This window comes from Emydura macquarii, unplaced genomic scaffold (genome assembly GCF_026122565.2).
Source record: "Emydura macquarii macquarii isolate MOO-44397 ecotype Brisbane River unplaced genomic scaffold, CSIRO-AGI_Emac_v2 contig_2768, whole genome shotgun sequence".
Taxonomy (NCBI): domain Eukaryota; kingdom Metazoa; phylum Chordata; order Testudines; family Chelidae; genus Emydura; species Emydura macquarii.
Window position 1 is genome coordinate 33,643,133 of NW_027132905.1, and position 23,187 is coordinate 33,666,319.

At 50.3% G+C, this 23,187-nt stretch overlaps 1 protein-coding gene across 2 annotated transcripts in view; it reads right to left on the reverse strand.

Annotated features, from left to right (window-relative positions):
* ALPL (alkaline phosphatase, biomineralization associated) overlaps nt 1-23,187 on the reverse strand; it is a 60,919-nt gene that overhangs the window by 22,125 nt on the left and 15,607 nt on the right. For both annotated transcript variants that reach the window (XM_067566967.1, XM_067566968.1), the window contains exons 2-6: nt 17,106-17,240; nt 11,756-11,875; nt 8,112-8,227; nt 995-1,169; nt 184-359 (exon numbers count right to left, since the gene is read on the reverse strand). In XM_067566967.1, the coding sequence (XP_067423068.1) occupies nt 184-359; nt 995-1,169; nt 8,112-8,227; nt 11,756-11,875; nt 17,106-17,178 (660 nt within the window). In that variant the 5' untranslated portion in view covers nt 17,179-17,240. The remainder of the gene's footprint in view (nt 1-183; nt 360-994; nt 1,170-8,111; nt 8,228-11,755; nt 11,876-17,105; nt 17,241-23,187) is intronic.

Consider the following 23,187-nt stretch of genomic DNA (forward strand, 5'->3'; position numbering starts at 1 on the left):
TTCTATGTGGCCAGGGCTGCAGAAGACATTTTACCCCTGGGTTACAGTTTCATGGTCTATTCAGTGCCAGCTCCCATTGATACTGGCCCTACCCACTGATACACAGCCCCCCAAGTCATTCCTCCCCCGCCCCAGTAATATAATGCTATTCATCCACATCCTCTGCTCTTCTCCATACTGTACCTCGATGTTTGGGATGTTGTCAAAGAGCTGCTGGGCAATGTCTTTGCAGCCCTGCTGGATGGCCTCTGGGGGCATCTCGTTATCTGAATACCAGTCCCTGTTAGCAGAGTGGGCGTAGGCAGCGCTGGGAGTGGCATGGTTTACCCGTGTGGTGGTGACAATGCCCACGGACTTGCCTGCAGCAGGAGAGAAGGGGATGAGAGGGGAGGGTGATACGTGGTTTGACGGTTAGAGATACAAACAGCCTGACCTGCCCTCTGAGTGTAACCATGCTGTATTCACACCTGGGTAGGAAAGAACGAGACAAAAAGCATTCTGGGATGCTATCATGCAGTGCACTCTCCGCTAGTCATTTTCCCCTTGCTCACCTCATTTGGGAGGGACACATTTTCTAGCCACAGCCTTAAAGGGGGCACTGTATGATATGCCCAGAACAGGCAGGATTTGGGGTATTTTTTTTCCAATGAAATCCCCAGGTATTTCTGTTCCTGGTTCAGCTGACACATGGAAGGGGACACTGCCCATTGGTTTAGGAAGAAACTTCACATTGCTTTGGTCCAGGTTTCACTGGTATGTCTGTTGTTTATGTGGTCAGAGTGCTTTTTCCCCAACCCTTTTTGGAAGGGGGGCACATCTGGGGAGTCCTGCTCTAAGGGACAAGAACGTCAGAAACAAGGAGTGGTCGATAAAATGAATCAACTTGTGCTGGCCATCCCCCTGTTCTGTCCATCCTCTGCTCCAGCCACTGGCCCAGGCCAGAGAGCTGGACCGCACCACGCATGGTGTCCCAGAGCCCTGCCCACTTGCTCACCTGCTCCCTTCGCCCAATGGAGAATCGAGGTGACCTCGTTGCCCATGGTGGTATTGCACTGGGCGCGGGTCACGGCTGCGCTCACGCCCACCGTCCCCTCGTTGGCCTTCACACCGCAGAGATAAGCAGTGGCAGTGCCCGCACTGTCCGGTACCTGGGCATTGGTGTTGTAGGTCTGCAAGGATGAATGGCAGGGGTGAATGAACCAGACCAGCATCAGCAGCCTATGTCACAAGGCCTTGGCCTCTTGCCTTTCCTCCTGGAACAGGCATGGAGGAAACAGAGCACCAAACCTGCTAGCCTCTGGGGAAAGGAGCTGGGGCGAGTTAGGAAAAAGGTAATGGACATATACAGATTTTTGGGAGGCTAGCGTTCTATGACTAGGACCTAGATTCCAGTCTCCAGGCAAAGAACAGATCGCATGGCAGCCCTGCTGCAGGCTTCAAGTGCAGATTCCATGGCGGGGTCTCTGGTGGGGTAAGGCATTCATGGTGTGTGTGTGGTAAAGCAGAGTGACACTCTGTGTAGCTGGCAGTCAGTGGGCGTGAAAAGGGAGTGGAATCTCTCCTGCTCCTTGGCATGGCTGAGAGGGGCCAGGATAAGGAAAGGAGTGGGTTGCTTTGTCTAGAACTCTCCAGGGTGCTGCCTTTCCTTAGCACCCTCCCACCCACCCCGTTAGCGTGTAAATTACACTCACCACCATAGACCACACAGCTGGATTGGGCCTGGAGACCCCACCACTCATGCTAGGCCTGGATTCTGTTCCATGGCAACTCAAGGCTTGCAAGGAGACTGCCCTGAACCTGCCCTGGGGCAGTCAGAGACATTAAAGTTCCACTCCAGAGACGCTCCCATTCTCAGCTAGGCCTGGTGGATCTCCTGCTCTCTGCCTTGTCATTCTCCCCCAGTTCTCCCTCCCCACCCCCAGCCAGCTTTGGGACATTTAACTGTTGCTTCTGAAGCAAACTGACTAGCCTGGCACCCCAGCCTCCCTCGTGGCCCTGTCCAAGCCCAGCCGAGTCGGCGCCAAGACTCCCATTGCCCTGGGGGTGGGGGGAAGGGGCTGGGCCCATAGGTGGTGTCAGGATGCCAGGAAATCACTCCAACTGCCAACTTCTGATGCGTGTGGGGCAACACTGGGAGATGCTAGCAGGTGAAGGTTGAGAACCTGGGCAAGCCCCAATGGACCGCACTGATTTGGCCCCCTTGCCCTCTACCACTGATAGCCTTGTGATGAGGAAAGCTGTGGGCAGGGCCGAGATCCTGCCCAACAAACAGTGAGCAGCAAGGCAGAGATCACCTCAAAGGCCTCTGGGGACATGCTGAATATCTTCAGGCTCTTGGACTCCCACAGTAGCAGATGAAGCTGGCACAGTAAGGAACCCGCAAGTCATGTCATCACCCAGCTGCCCAAAGTCCCAGCCATTCTCCTGCATGGACCCTTGTGCCATCACCCTGCCCACAGTCACAGACTCACAGAAGATTAGGGTTGGAAAGGACCCCAGGAGGTCATCTAGTCCAACTTCCTGCTCAAAGCAGGGCCAACCCCAACTAAATCATCCCAGCCAGGGCTTTGTCAAGCCGCACCTTAAAAACCTCTAAGAAGGGAGATTCCACCACCTCCCTAGGTAGGTAACCCATTCCAGTGCTTCACCACCCTCCTAGTGAAAAAGATTTTCCTAATATCCACCTAGACCTACCCCACTGCAACTTCAGACCATTGCTCCTAGTTCTGTCATCTGCCCCCATTGAGAACAGCTTAGCTCCATCCTCCCTGGAACCCCCTTTCAGCTAGTTAAAAGCTGCTATCAAATCCCCCCCTCATTCTTCTCTTCTGCAGACTAAACAAGCCTGGTTCCCTCAGCCTCTCCTCATAAGTCATGTGCTCCAGCCCCCTAATCATTTTTGTTGCCCTCCACTGGACTCTCTCCAATTTGTCCACATCCTTTCTGTAGTGGGGGGCCCAAAACTGGACACAATACTCCAAATGTGGCCTCACCAATGCCAAAAAGAGGGGAATAATCACTTCCCTTGATCTGCTGGCAATGCTCCACTAATGCATCCCACTGTGCCGTTAGCCTTCTTGGCATTGAGGGCACTGTAATGGGGTTGCACAGGGTCCTCCTGTTGCTCGGGTCTTCTGTGCCCACAAACCACTCAGAGACCAAGGCTTCATGCTCCCACCAGTGCGGTTTATTTACAAGTTGCTTGCCCACCACCTTCTATATAGAAACAGTCCAGCTTAACAGCCTCAGCATCCTCAGCCCTACTCGGTGGCTTCTCCCTTTCTGGCTTTCCACTGACCGCCTGCACGTCCTTCCTGTGAGCCTGTTGTAGCCCCTGGCTAATGAAGCAGCAGCTGCTCCCTATTGGCCCACTAAGTGCAGACTCACTCACGTGGCTCCAATTCTCCTTCCTTAATAGGGGCTCACGTGACAGAGTGGCTCAGCTTTCCTTTGCCTAGCTTCAGTCCTAAGTGCAGGACTCTGCACTTGTCTTTGTTCAACTTCATCAGATTTCTTTTGGACCAATCCTTCGATTTGTTTAGGTCACTCCATATCCTAACCCTACCCTTATGCGTATCTACCACTCCCTCAAGTTTAGTGTCCTCTGCAAACTTGCTGAGGGTGCAATCCAGCTCATCATCCAGATCATTTATGAAGATGTTGAACAAAACTGGCCCCGGGACTAACCCATGGAGCACTCCACTTGTTACCGGCTGCCAACTAGACATCGCTCAGGACCTCCCCCGATCGCCATGAGTTTTCAAAGATAATGGCCAATGGCTCTGCAATCACATCAGTCAACTCTCAGCACCCTCAGCCGCACTGCATCTGGCCCTATGGACTTGTGCATGTCCAGCTTTTCTAAATAGTCCTGAACCTGTTCTTTCACCGAGAGCTGTTCACCTCCTTCCCATAGTGTGCTACCCAATGCAGTAGTCTGGGAAGACTGAGAAGACAGAGGCAAAAAAAAAAAAAAAAAAAAAAAAAAAAAAAAAAAACATTGAGTACCTCAGCTTTTTCCACATCATCTGTCACTAGGTTGCCTCCCCCATTCTGTAAGGGGCACACATTTTCCCTGACCACCTTCTTGTTACTAACATACCTGTAGAAACCATTCTTGTTACCCTTTACGTCCCTTGCTAGCTGCAACTCCAATTGTGCTTTGTCCCAACCATTCACCTTCACTGACCCTCATGCCATCACCCATGCCCACAATCCCAGCCCTTCAGCTCCACGCGTATTTTTAACTCAGTCCAGAACATTTTTAGCTGGGCACCAGGCAGGGGACTCAAGGCAACCCATGTTTGATCCTACTGAATTTATTTTAAACTCTATTTTGCGCAAGTTTTCCTCCAAAGCAGAGCCTCTCTCAGCCCTCACCCTGCACTCCACTGTGGTTAGATGAGTTATTGACACAAGCATGGAGCAAATCAGGGCTTCGGTTCAGAGCAGAGAGGTTACAGCAGGTCTCTCAGTGCCAGGCCATCCACCCCTGGCCAGCCGCATGCCCGCAGAAGGGCTGGGTGAAGAGTACAGCCTTGTGGCTGCTAGAGCCAGGATCCCTTTTCCCACCCAGATGCCAAGGGCTCGTTTCCAGGGAAAGCCATTTGAGTAAAATGAGGTGGCATTTTTAGGTTTGTTCTTGTCTCTGCAGCATTTCACCCGTCAGCATCCAGGCTTCACAGGCCAAGACTAGCATTGCAAGACACAGATATACCACCCCCCACCCCCCCCCCTTTATGCCAATGCTGGGTTTGGCCCCTCGTCTGATGGGCAAGTCCTTCCTTGTTTTCCCCTAATACTAAGCCCGCTGCGCAAGGCTGAACGCTGCACTTCCAGAGCTTGCCCCAGCCTCCCCTGCTCCAGGCACTGCTGGGCCAGGAGCCCTGGGTATCCAATTCAGAGTCAGTGTTTCTCAAACTGGGGGTTCTGACCCAAAAGGGGGTTACAAGCCTATTGCAGGGGGGTCGTGGTATTGCCACCCTTACTTCTGCACTGCCTTCAGAGCCTGGCAGTCGGAGAGTGACGGCTGCTGGCTGGGTGCCCAGCTCTGAAGGCAGCACTGCGGCCAGCAGCAGCGCTGAAGTAGAGGTGGCCTGGGGGAGAGGGGAATTGTCATAGCCTGAAATATTTTTAAAGGGGGTCCCAGCAAAACCAGTCACGAAGCTCTGCTCTAGGTGAGGCAGCCTCTCTGCAAACTGCGGGCCCAATTCTCCTCTCCCTTGGAGCAGTGTAAGTCAGGAAAAAGTCCACTGTAGGCAGAGGAGACGCCAGCCCCCCAGGTTCAGGGCCATGTGGAGTTTCTGGTCTGAACCAATTCCAGAGGGATTGGGGTGCAGCCCACAGGCACACTTGGTTTTGGAATGATCTTGGCATAGGAAAATGATGTCTTACAGTCAGTGAAGAGATCACCAGAGAGCAGTGTGCATTTGTAATTACAGCTCACACACAGCTGGGAATGTGGGGGGCAGCGTGGCCTGCTGGAAGACCACTGCACTGAGATGCAAGGGCTACCAGTTCTATTCCTGACTCTGCCACCGCCAACCTTGGTCAAGTCACTTCCCCATCTGCGAAATGGGGACAATGACACAAAAGTGCTTGGAGATCTCTGGATAAAAAGGGCTGTTATTTATTCCCACACAAGGAGCTTTGTTAGCTTAGGTTTAAGGTTGTGAGGCTGCCCAGCCCCGCAACTGAGACCCTAAGATGTAGGTGTCATTTGCCCTCCCCACCCCCATCTGCTCACCCACTCCCCTTCCCAGCCTTCACCCCCCATCTCTGCACAGTTGCTCATTTCAAAGGTGAACAATCATGAAAACCAGGGAAGGAGGAAACAGCTTCCTATCTAGAATAGGATAAGGGGCTAGGGACAAGCAGGCAACAGGGAGCCAGCTCTGAGCTCCAGCAGACAGCCCAGCTCCCAACCTCTGTGCTTACCCCTTATCCAGGCCTCCTGACCCAGGACTTCCCACGGAGCAGCCACCTGAGTAGCAAAGCAGCAAACTCCGGGTCTCTAATATTCCTCTCCCCGGGTCTCTGGACTCCCTCCCTGAATGCTTGTTGTTAAAAGGGGCTAGGGCAGGGGTGTCAAACATAGGGCTTGCGGGCCGGATGTGGCCCGCGAACTTTTTTTGTGCGGCCCGCAGCCCCTGGAACCACCGCCGAAGAGGGGAGGAGGCGGGGAGTTTTTTCGGCGGCGTGGATAGCACCGGGAGTTGCCGCTGAAAAGGGGCTGCTACCGCGCCGCTGAAAAAAGGAAGATGCCCCAAAATATTCGGCGGCGGATATAGCTCCTAGGTCTGGCCCAGCTCCGGTACAATTTATTAATATGTGGCCCACCATCATCAGCGAGTTTGACACCCCTGGGCTAGGGCATAGCAGGAGGGATGGGCATAGTTGGGGTGAAATCCCAACTCCACTGAAGTCTCTGTTAGCTTTGCCACTGACTTCAATAGGGCTGGGATTTCATTCCAGGAGCTGCCACTCTGCGACTGAGGCACCAGCCTCTGGGGCGCTAGAGACTGTGCCTTTTAAGGCTGAGCTTCCCAGACAGTCTGGGCAGCGCGCTGTGATGCTCCTGTTATGCACAGACAGTTGGAACTGGACTTAGAATAAAGCAGGTCTCATGGAAACTCCCTAAGCACCACGTGACCACTGAACACCACAGCCCCCACTCCAGAGACTCAGAGAACAGAAGCGGGCAACGGGTTAGCAGCTCTCTTGGCTTTGCTTAATGGGAGCAATTTGGTTATGAGGAATCAGGGGAATAAACTCTTTGTATTCAGGCAGATTTTCAAATTAGCTTAAGGGATTTAGATGCTCAAGGTCCCATCCAGGCCATAAATAATGCAAACTAGACTCTCCGAGGCAGCTTTGAAATTCTGTCATCATTTTAAAATCAGAGATATGTGGGATGAATGGACGGACGGATGGACGCATGCATGCATGCACGCACACACAGCAGCAGCCTCAGGATCTGTTTTAAAAATTGATCTTGTGATCAGAATGCAAATGCAGAGGGTTTTTTGGGAGGCTGCTTTCCTGCAATCTAACCTTCAAAACCTGCCCTTGAACCAGAACCCTTTCAAATGTCAAATTTCCAAGCAGCGTAAAAGTTGGCCCAGCAACTTCACATATTATGCCATAAATCTTTGCCTAGTCTCTGTGAGGCCAAGATACCTGCATACTCTCTGGCATTAAGCCCCATGCAACTGCAATCACCTGAATGAGCACAAACAAATGGAACCTGGGTTTCTCTATCAGATGCCTTCCTGGCAGAGAGGCGCTGCCCTGGGAGTGCATGTGTCAGTCAGCTAGCATGGATCTTTGCCATTGCCAGTGGCCTATTTGCCTTTGTTTTTATTTACAGTTTTCATCAATCCCGCTGGAGACGGGTCATTGAAATGGATTTTACCCGGCGTGTCAACAAATGAGGCAGTCTCGTCACCAGATGTGTTCGTCTCTCAGCCTCTCCTTCCCTCCACCCTTCCCCACAGGAGCTGGGGAGAGCCAGCAGGGCAGGAGTCCCCAGCCCCCGTGAGAAGGGGAGGACTGGTCCCTGGAAGAAAGTGACAGCTGCATGGCTGTGGCAGATGCTATCCTGTCACCTCTTTCTGCACCTGGCTGAACAAATGGAGCTGCTTCCACCGAGCAGCTAGTGACATGCAGAAGTGACATTCCCCACACAGAAGAGGGGGCAAGTACTGGAGGGCAACGTTCCCCAATATGCCAGGGGAGAAACAAGTTGAAGGTGCAAAAGCCAGGGATAAACCACAGTCCTTGCTCCCCGCCCCCAACAGTGCAGCTGGGATGATGCCTCCTTGGGCAAAGACCCAGATTTTTAAAGGTGATCAGGCACTGACTTAAGCTCAACACCTACATTCCTTTAAAAGCGTCTTTCCTCTACCCCGCCAGGCTGAGCAGCATCACAACACGTCTAAATGCCACAGCCTAGCCCTTGCTATGAAATCCAGAGCAGGACAGATCCCTATGGGTTCTTAGCCACACGCTGCCTCACCCTGAGCCAACTTGTAGCCCTGCTCCCACCCCAAACATACCTCCAGGATAGCCAGTCAGGCAGGCCCCTGCCGGGAAAAAACAACTGGGCTCACCTTGGACAGGGCCACATAAGGAAATTTGTCCATTTCCAGCAGGGACTCTTCCCCCTTCATGTTCTGCAGCTGCCCCTTGAGGATACGAGCTGCTGTGACCGTGGAGATTCCCATGCCTGCAGACAGTTGAACAAAGCAGAGAGATGAATCACATGGAGCAGCAACTGGTGTCTGATGCTGAAGAATCGCAAAGCACTGACTCTTTGATGTCCTTAAATGCTATTGTGAGGCATTGCGGGATCAGAACAGCCATTCCCAGCCACTCACCAGCAGCTTCTCCACACAGCTGTCTCGAGAGAGGTGCAGACAAGAACATTAGTTGCAACAATGTTTCCTCTTTTTTTGTCTGAGCTTCGCTCCCCTGGCACCAAGAGGAACACATCAGGTGACTCACATTATAATTAACCATGCTCAGTCCAAAAGGATGCAATTAACCCTTTAGTTGCTGGATTAAAGTAGCACACAGAGCAAAATAAATGATATTGTGCAGTGTCCTATTTCTATTCCCCAGAAAGAAGTACAGAAAGAACCATCATCCCAACCCATGGCTGTTATACACACTAGAAGCAGTTTACGAAAAACCATTTCCGCCTAGCCCCTCTATGGTTCCAGTTCATCAAAGACTTTGGGGAATTGTTTCCTCTCTTCCTGCCTGGATTCAGACAAACTTGATATAAGACCCTTCCTTCAGTGTCAGGAAGCACAGAAGATGGGCACCAGCTTTCTCAAGTGGCGCTCTTTCCACTTAAAGCACTCCCTGGAAAGCTCCACACTGGGACATTTTCTCAGCAAACCAGTCACATAGGGAACTGCTCTCACCTCTTAACTATTCTAGCAGGTGGGGGGGGAGGGTCTAGGGGACATGCCACTGGATTAGGAATCAGGCGCAGGGGATTTCATTCTTGGCTCTGCCACGGACCTGTTCTGGGAGCTTGGGTCCATCTACACAGTCAGGGCATACGTGGCAGTGAGCCTCCAAGATTGCAACCCAAGTCTGTGGATCGTGCTATGATGCTAAAAATAACTGTGTAGACGTACTCCCTCCACTGAGCACAACATCTACACAGCCATTTGTAATGTGGTAGCACAAGCCCGAGTCTTTGACCCGGGCTCAGAGGCGGGCTGTGTAGACATGCCCTTTTCCTGTTTGTTTGCCCTCCCTCCTTTATCTGCATGGGAGCGCTTGTAATAGACATACAGTTGCTGCATTCGCCTTCTTTCTTTTGGTCAGTTAAGTGACATTTTGATAGCTGGACTTCTTTTATAACTATGAGCTCTGAATCTACAAGTTGCAACGTGGATGCCCATTAACTTCCATGGTGCTCAGAGAGCTGGATCTACTGAAGGATTGGGACCTAGGACATTACAGTGACTTATGGTAACATTTTTAAAAGCACCTAACTAAAGTAGGAGCCCATCTCATAGCAAGTCAATGGAATTGTAGGCTCCTAAGAGCCTAAATTACTTCTGACAATGGGATTTAGGTGCTTTTGGAAATGTTACCCTTAGACTGTGCAGTTATGGGGGAAACTTTAGATTTTGATTTTTCTTTCTTGTTTTGTTCATTAGAAAAGGTTACTTATGCTGAGTAGGGTGGTTGAAATTGTAAGAATGTGACAGATGAAAAACTCTCTTTTTTTTTTTAAAAAGGAATTTTTTGGCAAATAGTTTTCATTTCTTTCTTTCCACAAGTTCTGGTTTTTTTTAAAAAAAATCAGTTTTTCCATTAAAAAAAAAATATATATATATATATATATATATTATTTCGCTTTTTCATTTTTGGCAGAATACACTTTACCATTTTCCAACCACACAGTCATTCGCACGGCAGTTACTGGTAGATGTGCAATGTTTTGAAAGGCTCTAGGACATTGAAATCTTGAAGTGCAATGATCCCTCCCACCAAATTAAGCCAACGAAAAAGCACAGACAAGCAACACACACAGCCTGGCGGGTGAGAGGAGAGAACCTGGAGTGCTTTAAAAACATGTTCATCAGGACAGATGTGCTGTGGGGCACTCAACCAGGTAAAGTGCTGCATAAATAGCACCGTGTGCACAACACAAACTGTCCATATGTTGGAAGCTCTGCCCCATGCGCCAGGGCCCAGGGTACGTGTCCCAAGAGGACATGGTCAGGTGCATGGTCAGAGCAGCCTCCATATTGCTTTCACCCCTTCCACTCTCCCTTTACCCGCAATGCCAGCCTCCATGGCCATTGCTGGCTTTACTGAGCATCTGCCCCTGCTCCAAGGGTCTCCGCTTTAGTTGCTCAGCCTCTTGTTGGGGTTGGGTGAAGTGGTGAAAAATCTCTGCTTGACAACGAAGGCCTCTCTGGAACAGCTGCCTGCAGCTCAAAGTGGGGAGGGCTGCGAGAGCCCTAATCCAGAAAGTCCCAGGAATTAGAGCAAAACCCAGGATTACTAACCCCACATGGCTTGCACCAAGACCACCGAAGAATGTTCCCAGGCATGGGGTTAACTGGGAACAGCTGTCCCTGGCAGCGCCTTTGGAACTAGGCTTTCCCGGGCTGTCTAACCACATGGCAGCTAATTGAAAGGTCGGATAATCTTGGCACCCAGCCCTGCTGCTGGTGGTAACTTGGTGGTTCCCAGCTTCTCTGGAATCAACCTCTCCTCTCCAATTTCAGCTGGCAGTGACTCAACTCAAGGGGTGATGCCTGGGCAAGGGCATGTTTCGGAACGGTGGCTTTCAAAGGCTGGTAGGAAGGGGGTCAGATCAGCCAATGGGGGTGTACTCTGATGATGTAAAGCCTCCCACTGGTGACAAAGGTTTGCTGGTGTAACATCACATTGAGTTCAATACCATCACAGTTATCACTGCGCTGCACGCCCCCGCCATGCAGAGCGACACAACTGTAGCAGGCTACAAGCATAGGCACCTACGGTTGAGCCAAATGATTCATGTACAGGGTGTAGGACACACAGTTCAACGGTCCTTACCTAGGCCAGAGGAAGGAGGGGAATCCCCTTCTGCTTTAAGCAAAGGAGGGGGAGTTACCATCTCCATCCTCCTTACTCCAACCCAGTAGAGGAGACACTACTGCCTAACCTCTGCCCCCACGAACCCAGTGAGCCAGTGTTAGCCACAGTGGGTAACTGAGGGAGAGGGACCCAGACCCTCCATGGTGTTTAGGCTCCTAACTCCCATTGTGGATCTGGGCCAGAGACCAGTGCAGTCCCAGCCATTGATGTTTCCCTGGGGAGGACTCAGACAGAATCCACTGGGATTTATGAACCCACTGACCAGGGGAATCATGGGAAATCTCACAAGAAGTTTGATGGCAAGATCACCTCCTCTCCCTCTCCCTCCCTAGTTTCCAGATCTGGGACACTCCCAAACCAAACTGACCCCCCCTCCCACTGAGGCACTGAGGTTGACATAGGCCACTCCAGCCCCATGCTCATAAGAACAGCCACACTGGGTCAGCCCAAGTGTCCATCCAGCCCAGTGTCCTGTCTCTGACAGTGGCCAATGCCAAGTACCCCAGAGGGAATTAATGGAACAGGCAGTCATAAAGAGACCCATCCCCTCTCATCCACTCCCAGCTTCTGGCAAGAAGAGGCTAGGGACACCAAGAGCCTGGTTTTGCTCACTGCTCAGGCAGTGGAAAAAAGCACTCACCATCTCCAAGAAATAAGATGGTATTCTTGGCCACGTTGGTGTTGAGCTGCTGCAGCTTCAGGGCGTTTTTCAGTGTCTGCTGTGCCTGATTCCTCCAATACTGGGGATTCTTCTCCTTCTCTGCAAACAGAACCGCAACACGATGAGAGCACAGCGTCAGGAGGAGAGATGGGCCAGGTCTACACTAAAAATCTCAGAGCCTCATAACTGAGTTGACCTAACCTCCAGTGTAGACCGTGCTAGGTCGGCAGAAGAAGCCTTCCCTTGACCTTGCTACTGCCTCTCAGAGAGGTGGATTAACAACAGTGACAGAAAACCCCTCCGTCCAAGAGAGGTGACGGCCAGAGGAACCCAAAGGGGGAAGGTGAATGGCCTTGCTGGGGTATAGAGGGGGAATACATGGGCAGTTGCCCTGAACTGTGACACTCAGAACTGCTGGGATAAAAAACATTAGATCCTCAAGTGCCTGAAAATTAGTGGGCACTTTTGAAATTTTGACCTAAGTTATTTGCCCCAGGGTCACATAGCAAATCAGGCAGAGCCAGAAATGAGGAGTCATGCCTCCCTATCCCCAGCTGTAAGCACAATGCCCCCTTCCTTTAGCAGAAGGAACCAAGCCCAGAAAAGCAGCAGCAAGAGCCTGCCTCGACAGGCTGGTATCTAGACATGAACAAGCCTTCTCTGCCTGCCTTTAAGGAAGCCAGCAGCATCTGCCTGCGCAGCCTTCTAATTGCCATACTAACTTAGGAAATCAGCCAACCTTCAGGGATGTCACTGGGGGGCTGGTCATTTTCCAGGGCTTGGCACATTGTGCAAGGGAGCAGGGGAGGTTTCTATCCTGTGGAATGAGGGCATAGGAGGATACTTGTCCCTGAGCCTTCCCACAATCCCGGGGACTGGTGCTATGATCTGGTATCCCACGGACAGACTGCCCGTTGATCTCTGACCGAAGGATGGCCCCTGAAGGGAGTGTCTACTGGAGCTTTTGCTCTTTCCACAGCACAAAGAAGAAAGCTCCCAGCACTGCTGAGTCCCAAATAATGGTGTTCATTATCAGCGTTGCCAGCTCTGGTTTAAAGGGTTTTTAAGCCCCAGCTGTTGCAATCTTGATGCTGTAGGAAAATCTTGGCTTTTGTTTAAAACAAATAAATACATTTCTAGCCCTCCTGGTTTCACGGAAAAGTTTGAACATGAAGCAAATGTGACCGGACAGGACAAAACCCAGAAGGCAAAGAAGCAGCCTTTCCCTCCCCCTCATTTTGTTTTTAAATCCCATGAGTTTCAAGCCAATCTCACAATTTTCACAGGGCCAAACTCAAGCTTTTGAACGTTGGGCATCAGCAACACAACTGTACACAACAGGCCAGGCCTAGCTACACACATCCCGCCAGGCTGGCTGAGTTCCAGCAGCTCCTAAAACACAAATACAGTGGGCAGTGTGATGCTGTCCAGGATATAAGTGATCATTTATAATATTATTGATATCAATATTGCAAAATTACAATGAATCTTACAAAATATGCTGTGTCAGGTACTATTGGAAAGGTTATAACTTGCTAAGTATAATCATGTTGTTTAGATGTATGTATCAGTTTTGTATTATGAGTTCTGAATATGTCTGGTATATTTGTATTTCAAACTTGTGCTGTGTTTCTGGGTGACACCCCCAGACAGGATGGCAGCAGCACTGAGCCTGCTTAATACCCCATCAAGGGACCTCAACTGTACAATGAATCCAGTGAAAGATTTCATGACTGCAGGGGATCCCCTTAAGAGTCACCCATACATATAAGAACAGGCCAATGGATAAGGGACTCTCAGGCTTTTTAATCATAGACTCACAGAAGATTAGGGTTGGAAGGGACCTCAGAAGTCACCTACTCCAACCCCCTGCTCAAAGCAGGACCAACTCCAACTAAATCATCCCAGCCAGGTCTTTGTTAAGCTGAGCTTTAAAAACCTCTAAGGATGGAGATTCCACCACCTCCCTAGGTAACCCATTCCAGTGCTTCAGTACCCTCCCAGTGAAAAAGATTTTCCTAATATCCAACCTAGATCTCCCCCACTGCAACTTCAGACCATTGCACCTAGTTCTGTCATCTGCCACCACTGAGAACAGCTTAGCTTCATCCTCCCTGGAACCTCCTTCAGGTAGTTGAAGGCTGCTATCAAATCTCCCCTCACTCTTCTCTTCTGAAAACTAAACAAGCCTAGTTCCCTCAGCCTCTCCTCATAAGTCATGTGCTCCAGCCTTCTAATCATTTTTGTTGTTCTCTGCTGGACTCTCTCCAATTTGTCCATATCCTTTCTGGTAGTAGAGGGCCCAAAACAGGATGCAATACTCCGGATGTGGCCTCACCAGTGCCAAATAGAAGGGAATAATCACATCCCTCAATCTGCCGGCAATGTTCCTACTAATGCAGCCCAATACGCCATTAGCCTTCTTGGCAACCAGGGCACACTGCTGACTCATATCCAGCTTCTTATCCACTGTAACCCCCAGGTCCTTTCCTGCAGAACTGCTGCCTAGCCAGTCAGTCCCCAGTATGTAGCTGTGCATGGTATTCTTCCATCCTAAGTGCAGGACTCTACACTTGTCCTTGTTGAACCTCAGATTTCTTTTGGCCCAATCCTCCAATTTGTCTAGGTCAGTCTGTATCCTATACCGGCCTTCCACCGTATCTACCACTCCCTCCATCTTGGTGTCATCTGTAAACTTGCTGAGGGTGCAATCCACTCCATCCTCCAGATCATTAATGAAGATGTTGAACAAAACTGGCCCAGGACCGACCCGTGGGGCACTCCGCTTGTTACCAGCTGCCAACTAGACATGGAGCCATTGATCACTACCCATTGAGCCCGATGACCTAGCCAGCTTTCTAACCACCTTATAGTCCATTCATCCAACCTAAAATTCTTTAATTTGCTGGCAAGAATACTGTGGGAGACTGTATCAAAAGCTTTGCTAAAATCAAGGTATGTCACATCCACCACTTTCCCCACATCCACAGAGTCAATCATCTCATCATAGAAGGCAATCAAGTTGGTCAGACATGACTTGCCCTTTGATGAATCCATGCTGGCTGTTCCTGATCACCTTCCTCTCCTGCTTCAGAATGGATTCCTTGAGGACCTGCTCCATGATTTTTCTGGGGACTGAAGTGAGGCTTGCTGGTTTGTACTGCCCCGGATCCTCCTCCTTCCCTCTTTTAAAGTTTAAAAATGTTTAAAATCTTGTTGGGGACGACCCACATGGCAAAGACACATAAAAGGCAGTTGCAACATCCCCATCTTTTGTCTTCATTCCTTCTTCCTACCTCTAGATCAACTCATCTATAACTGAAGCTGTGAAACAAAGGACTGAGACTCATCCCGGTACTAGATGTACACCAGAGGGATTGGACAAGCCTGCAGACTCCACAATTCTGCTGAGGATCTGATATATATGAACTTAAAAGTCATTTGTATGTAGCTGATTGCTTTGACCATTTAACATTTCTCCTCTTGTTTGTTTCTTTCCTTTATAATAAACCTTTAGTGACTTAAAGGATTGGCTGGCAGTGTGGTATTTTGGGAAAGATCCAAACTTATATTGACCTAGCAATGTGGCTGACCCTTTGGGGATCAGGAGAAGGTTTTTGGTAAAGGGCACAGAGTTTTAATAACTCCTCTCTTTTCTGGAACTAGTTGCTAATTAGGGGCCAGAGACTGAAATGCAATAAAGGGGACTGTGTAACATCTTGTTTTTAGCTTCTGAGGGGGATCAGAAGCACTGTCTGTGACTGGTTGGGGAATCTAACTGCAGCGTTAGCCACCAGTGCTGAGAGAATCTGCTCTCCTTTTGCAGCCTGCCCTGACCTCGGCATTTTCAGGTGAGCTACCATAAGCACAGACGGGTAACAGGCAGCACCAGAGGGCTAGCAAATTATTTAAAGGGCTACGATCCTATTCTGAGGCACAAGAGATTTATTAGCATCTGGGCTGGAAAGGTCACCACATGGAGGGGAGGGGAGGGAGTGGGGGATGTTGGAAGGCAGCAGAGTGCTGACGTAGGGAAGATTGCTTGGGGCTCATATAATGATGCAAAGAATCCCTGAGTGAAGTGGAGACAACGTGACTGAAACACTTAGGCCACAGGGGAAGAGTCAGCAGGAGCAGCTGGCTTGGTCTACACAGCGAAGCAATGGTTTCCCAGCCTCCTCCAACCTGGCTCCCTTCGCCTACCCATTGTTCTCTATTGCAAGTCCAGAAGGGCTGAATGCCACCAGCTCTGTATGCTCCAGTCCAAGAGACAAATACAAAGCAAGAGGTACAGGCTGGGCCACAGGGTAAAGGCTTGGCCAGTGGGGCGAGGGCTGCTCTGGTGCTGGCCGCACATGTATCAAACACCAGGAGTTACCCGCTCTCTCTAACCCCCATCCCCACTGGGCACACAAGGCATCTGTCACCCTTCCACATGCACAATGAGGGAGGATCCACAACGGATCCATCCACCGCCACTGGAGGACATTCCACTTGGGCTCTCGGCCCAAGTTGGAACATCTCCACGGCTATGTGTAGCATGGGCCTGAGGTGTAGACCTGGACTCAGTCTTGCTGCTGCAGGTTTTTTTTTTTTTTTTTTGCAGTGTAGGCGAACCCCTTAGCCTCTCTGTGCCTTTGTTACCCCTCTGCACAATGCAGCAACAGCCCTGCCTGCCTCCCAGGAGGATTGAGAAGATACCTGGTCTCTGTTACGGGGGTAAGGTACTCAAGTTAGATAGACACAGGTGGGGCTGGCTCCAAACCTGGCAGGGTAAGAGGTGCTGACATGTTTTAAAGAGAGTTTCTTGACCAGCCAACAGCATTTAAAATACAGATTGCCCTGTCAGCCCTAGGGCTGGCTAACCCGTATAAAAGTGACACCTTTCACTCTAGTGCGGACAACTTGTGCAGGGCACCACGCAAACTGCCTTATGAAGCAGAGCCCTCTCTCCAGTATCCTGGCCCATCTGCCCATGGGACCATGTGCAGACCAGACCCCTATCTGCCTCTCCTCCCGCCTGGGAGGCTGCACGCTGGCTCAGGGGGAGCTGGGGGTCGGCAGATACTGCAAAAGCGGAACAGAGCATGGGTTGGCAACAGCCGTCCTGAGCTCTGTCCACCTGAAAGGCCCCAGCAAGGAGCTCTGCTGGCCAGCAGCTGGTGTGGTTTTCTGCATGGCAAAACAAGCCCCAGCCACAGCCCCTTGGGTGCAGCCCTAAGGAACGCATTCAGCCTTTGGCAGAAGGGATCCTAATGCCAACGTCCTTTCCCAACACACGCTACAAAGCTGACACCCCATGGGCATGAGTCCCTACGGATCCACCTACCTGGCACAAGGGACGCAAGACAGACTTCAGTCAACAGGATGAGGAGAAAAGCCTTCATGGTGCTGCCAGGCATCACTCAGGATGGCACCGGGGACCTGTCTGCTTAGGAGCGGGTCTATTCCTGTGCAGCAGACCCTGGGGAAAGGAAGACACAGAGACCACTCACACTGCTGCACTAGGGAGAAAGCATGGCTACCCCAGCCCATCTTCTTGTCCCTCTCTCTGCTTCTCCACCAGCCCATGCAGAACAGCTTCCAGGAGAGGACAGACTCAGCTGCAGCCTCGGTGAAATCCTCCAGGGACTGGCCTGGCCCACGTAGGCTGGAAGGGCTAAACTGTTCTGCTGTCCAACCAGCTGAGCCCAGGACATAGTTTTTCCTCCTGCAGGAAGGTGCTGAGGTCAGTTAAGACTTGCTGGCACTTCTTAAACAATGTGCGTCTCCTACTGATCTGCAACATCTCCCGAATTCTCTCTCAAAATGCAGCGAGCATTTTGACCAGCCTTTATAGACATCATCCCTCTGACAGGGATTACTATTTGTACCACAGCAGCACCTACTGGCACCAGTAGGGATCACTGCCCTGGTGTGCAAGGTGCTGTACAGACACTGGGGATGTGGCCATACGTAGGAGAAAAGGTGCCATCTTACCGCATGGTAGCTAACACATGGCAAAACCCTAGTGAAGACACTGCAGTTTCGTTTTCACACATTGTAGCAGGCTGAGGTAAACACTAAGGGGGAGCCTGGGGGTTACCTCGCCCTGCTAATATGTGTTGAAACTGCAACTGAAACTGCCTTGTCTGCACCGGGGTTTGACCACATTCCATCCTTTTTTCTAGTGAAGACAAGGCTCTAGTGAGAGAGTCCCTGCCCCAAGGAGCCTGCACCTAAATAGCTCAGACAAAGGGCGGGAAGGGAAAAAACAAGGCAGAGAGAGGGTGAAATGACTTGCCCAAGATCATCTGAAGATAGACCCAAAGTCTTCTAAGTCCTGACTCCCTGTCCAGATCCCTAGCTACTGAACTGCACTGCCTTGCAGTGCCCAGCACAGTCAGGCCTCAGGCCAAACACAGCCCCCCTTCCTGAGACTGGTGCGTGGGTCACATGGTCAAGGTTGTCCCCTCCACTCTCTGTGCACTGGCAAGCTATGAGGCCCGTCTCCCCTGCGGAGGGAGAGGATCCAACACAAGCTTGGAGAACAGCTGTGTTTCAGCAATAGCCAGTTCCCTCAGATTAGCCTGCTGGATGCAAGCAACAGAGGTGCCTTCAGAGCTCAGGATCTACTCCCTGGGTAGCATGGGTGGCAGGGGGCAGCACTCTTCCAAACACTCCAGCAGCAGGGGGAAGAAACAACCAGCATCCCCAGCACAGCCCTCTGAGTGAGCCCTGCCATGCCTGCTGCACCTGCAGAGACCAGATGCATGACAGGGAGATGCATCTAGCTGTTCTGGCAAATCACAAGTAGCTGGAGCATGTTATAGCATGGAGGGCAGCAGCAGAGTCTCTCCTCCCTAGTGTTACAGTAATTAATATTAATACTGTACTAGGGTTGCCAGGGTGCCAGGTAAGTCCAGTCGAAAAGGGAACCTGGCAGTGCCTGGTCAGCAGTGCTGACTGGACACGGAGTCCGGTTATCCACAGTAACGGGCCTCCGCCACTGGGGGTAGGAAGAGCAGCAGCAGGTGTTGAAGCCTGGAGGAGCTGCTCTGCTCAGCTGCTGATGGAGAGAACCCAGCTCCAGCCACGCCATTAGAGAAGTCAGCGCCGCCCACTCTGGGGACAGGAGGAATCCTGTCCACCCACCACCCACTCCGCCGTGCCCGGATTTCTCTGCCCCAGCCCCTAGCTTCAGAGACCGACCCTCCCTCCATCCTGCCATGTCCCGACTGGGCAGGCTCCATGTCAACTCCCCCAGCCCAGCACTGCAGGCAACAGGCAAGTCCTGAGATCGGTGGGGCACTCGGCAATGCTGAGCCACCTGCTGGCAGGGGCTATCTTGCTGAAAGAGACCGTGGGGCTGCCCTGGCGTAGCATGGGTACCTGGGGGCAGAGGCTGGAGGCCAGGTTTGCAAACAAACTCAGCACCCAACAGCTCCCATGGATAATAGCTGGGGGAGGGAATTCCCCACCACTCTCCATGAACTAGGGAAGCAGAGTTCTCCATTGCTTGCAGTGGAGGTGCTGTGGGAATTCCCCATTGCTCTCAGGGGCAGCTGATAGCATTTATGGCCAGATCTTTAAAACCATTCTCAGAAGTCAGGCAGCTCTAGGCAAGAATATGGTGCTGGGTCAAGCTCCTTGTAGTATCCAGTATGTGCTGTGTGTATGGCTTTTAATCCAGATTCCTCAGGGGAATCGGGGGAGCTTGGCTAGACAATTCTGCAACCCAGTCTGAATCCGGCCCTTGTATCTCTGAACTGAATTTGGAATTTTAACATTCATATTAGCAATAAAATGCTCTGCCCTCCCAAACAGAGCCAGGTACAGCGCAGAAAGGTGCTCTGCAAACTTCACTCACCCCAGCTCTGCAGCTGCGTGTCAGTATTTATCAGCAGCAGCCCTTGCTACTCCAGTCTTGGAGCCCCCTGAACCAGCTGTGCCAATGTAGCTCAAACCCAGATACACACACCCACATTCACAGCTCTGAGCAGCAACCTTGTCTCATTGTGGACTTAGTACCGTGACCAACTGGTCTGATTCTCAGTTCCCCCAGCTCCTGCCCAGAAGCCCCAGGCCCCAAGGATGAAGGTGTGATCTGCCACAGAACACCTGGCCTATCTCCAGGGCAAGAAAGAGCAAGACAAAGGACGAAGCATTTCATAACCTTTTATCAGCTGCACACAAGAGGAGCAAGAAGATGGAGGACGGGAGGGGAGCTCTCCTTGCAAAGGGGAGACAGCCGACAAGGAGACCAGGGACATACAGAAACATGCTGGTGCCTCAGCACATGGGTTTGCTGGAGAGCATGTCTGGATTCACATACACTGCACTGGGGTATGGTACATACACTGCATGCCCCTCTAGCATGAGTATAGGAAGCAATGCAGATAGGGAGGCACTGCTTAGGTGAGCAGAAGCCACAGGGTTCAGGCATGTCTATATGTAACCTACATGGGCTATCTACATGCCCAAACAGTGCCTCAGGTAGCTGCACAGCTATTTTTAGCAGTGTAGCATCCCTCTGCTGAAGCCTTTCAGTGGAGCAGGGAAGAGCTCCAGCAGTGGGGAAAGTTCCTGGCAGTGGGGAGCTGTGGGAGACTTTCCTGGACATATGTAGCTATACACCGCAGTGTGGATGCAGCTTGCTTTTCACTATGGTATGTAGCTACACATATCCTACATGATGCCACCAGTGGTGTGCAGTGTAGACGTAGCCTGCAGCGTTCCCACTCAGCACATCCCAGCCATGGCTAACACTGTGTACCGGCCCCAGGGTTACCCTTCCCAAGATTCTAGTCAGAGGCACTTCCCTCCCCAGTCTACACCCCAGAACAGTGAAAACAGCAGATTCTGGGACGCCAGCTTCCCCCTGCCCCCTCATTGATGGCTTCTTCCCTCATCATTCTACATTGCAAAGGAAGGACACACTAGACTAATCCCCTACATCTATGACCATTTGCAAATAGCACAACACAAATGTGCGCTTAGCAATTTTAGGCATGCGTTCTGCACTGTTTCACTATTTTTAAATTTGCAGCCTTTTGTTTTGTGGGGCTGTGGTGAAGAGTTCGCACAGCCTTGGTCACTTAATGGTTTTATTGCTTGAACAACTGGATAGTCAATAAAGTTCATTTTTGATAAAAGCTCCAGGTTTCCTCTCATCACACATTGTGACAGAGCTCCAGCGGCAGTTCCCTTCTCCATGTAAGCAGCTCAGGCCTGCCATACTCACTACACCTTGCACACCATTGTCATAATCTGTATCAAAAAGGTTTTGTGTAACATTTCATATACCAGCTGGTAACATGATGGCCCCACAGATCATTGTGTGGTGTACGTACAGGGAGTGTACAAAGGGTTATAAACAAGTGCTGAAATTACATTCTTAAAATGTGTTTGGCAAGAAATGCATAAGCCCAGTCTGCCTTAGACAAAGGAATGTGCATTCGCTTGTCTGACCACTGTGGTCAGCAGGCAGTGACAAAGAAGGCTCATTTACATAACAGGTAAACAAAGCCACCAAGCTAACAAGGAGGGAGGATAACGACTCACTACCACCAGCCAGGAAGGAGCCAGCATGAAGTCTTCACCAAGCTACACAGCACTTCTTCCCAGGAGAAAAGGAACTTTATCAGAGAATACAGTGCAATAGTTTATTGGGCTTTGAGGAAAGAGGGTCTGAACTTCAAACGCTAAGCAATCCAATCAGTTGTTTCAATCCAATATTACTGCATGATAAAAGTGTACCAAGTCAGGTCTTTTATGACAGCCCGTGACACCCTGGTGATTAATACAGACATTTCCCAATAATCTTAACACCATCTGAAGAATTCTGGATACTCACTGATATCATGCTTTACAGTCTATGACCAAACACAGTGAGAAGCTGGCTCCCTCCCAGCCAGGAAGGAAGGTAGCCATCTACTTGTCTCCAATTAAATTAAACAATGGTGTGACCAACAACAGTGGAAGCCCAATTTACATATAAATCAGCAGAGGGATGGGAAGAACAGGAGGAAAACTTCCTGTCTCTTCAAAGAAGGCCAATGAACTTTGGGAAACACAAGCAGAAACAGTTCCAAAGGGGTAGCCCTGTTAGTCTGTATACAGCAAAAACAACTAGATTGTTGTGAATAGGCCTCATCTACTCTAACTGAATGGACTTTGCTAACACTTACCCTCCCCATTCTTGTTCTTTACCCTTGGATGTATATATATATACACCCCCATCTGATTTCTATTTCTTGCATCTGACGAAGTGGGTTGCAGCCCACAAAAGCTTATGCCTGCAGAAATGAAATTTGTTAGTCTTTAAAGTGCTACAGGACTCATCATTTTTACAAGCAGAAACAAAGCCATATTTGGTATCCATTACCGGGCAGATGCAAGAGGCCAGAGCTCCAGTACATCTGAGAAAAATGGATCTTTCAGTATAGGTGAGAAACCTGTTTAGGCAAAGATTGTAACTTGGTGAAGTTTATTTTTACTTTTGCTGATTTAGCCTTTTCTATCTTTACTCCTTATTCTTGGTATCACTTATATTTTGACTTTTTCTTTAATAAACTTGTTTTAATTTAACCGTACCAGTTCAGTGCTGTGATTAAAATAAGAGGGTTCATTAAATCACAGTTAAATAAATAAGCTATTACTGTGTCTTTAAAGGGGCCGTGAACTTAACTTCTGTGAGTGGACACTGCAGGGGAACGTGTCTAGGGCAGACAGGAGTGGGGTTCACCAGCTGTTACCTGCAAGGCAAGGTTTGGACTTGCAGAGTCCTGAGAGTTTGGGGGCCAGGCAGACAAGCTGCAGTGACCAGGAGTTGTCACACAGCTTTGCAGTAGCAAAGCGCTCACTTGCAGAGACTGAGAGGGTAACACTATAACTCACAATTCTGGGAACCTCAGCAGATGGGCACAGGGCAGACAGTTTTGGGGAAATTTGGGACTGGGAGGATGTTGGGGTCACTCTGCAAAATGTAACCAATGCTGGCGGAAGCCAGGGTGTGACCTGCACGCTTGTATGTGCGCTGCTGGTGTCAGGGCTGTGAGCCTGGGAAGCACAGCACTGAACACACCCAGAGTTACAGGGCAGGCAGCGACACAACCCCTTACTGCAAAGTAATGCTCATTAGAAAACATAATCCCACCTATACATACTAAACGAGGGGTCTAAATTAACTGTTACCATTCAAGAATGATCTTAGAGTCTTTGTGGAAAGTTCTCTGAAAACATCCACGCAGTGTGCAGCTAACAGAACGTTAGGAACCTTAGGAAAGGGATAGATAATAAGACAGAGAACATCATATTGCCTCTTTATAAACCCGTGGTACGCCCACACCTTGAATACTGTGTGCAGATCTGGTCACCCCATCTCAAAAAAGGTACAGAGAAGGGCAACAAAAATGGGGTATGGAACAGCT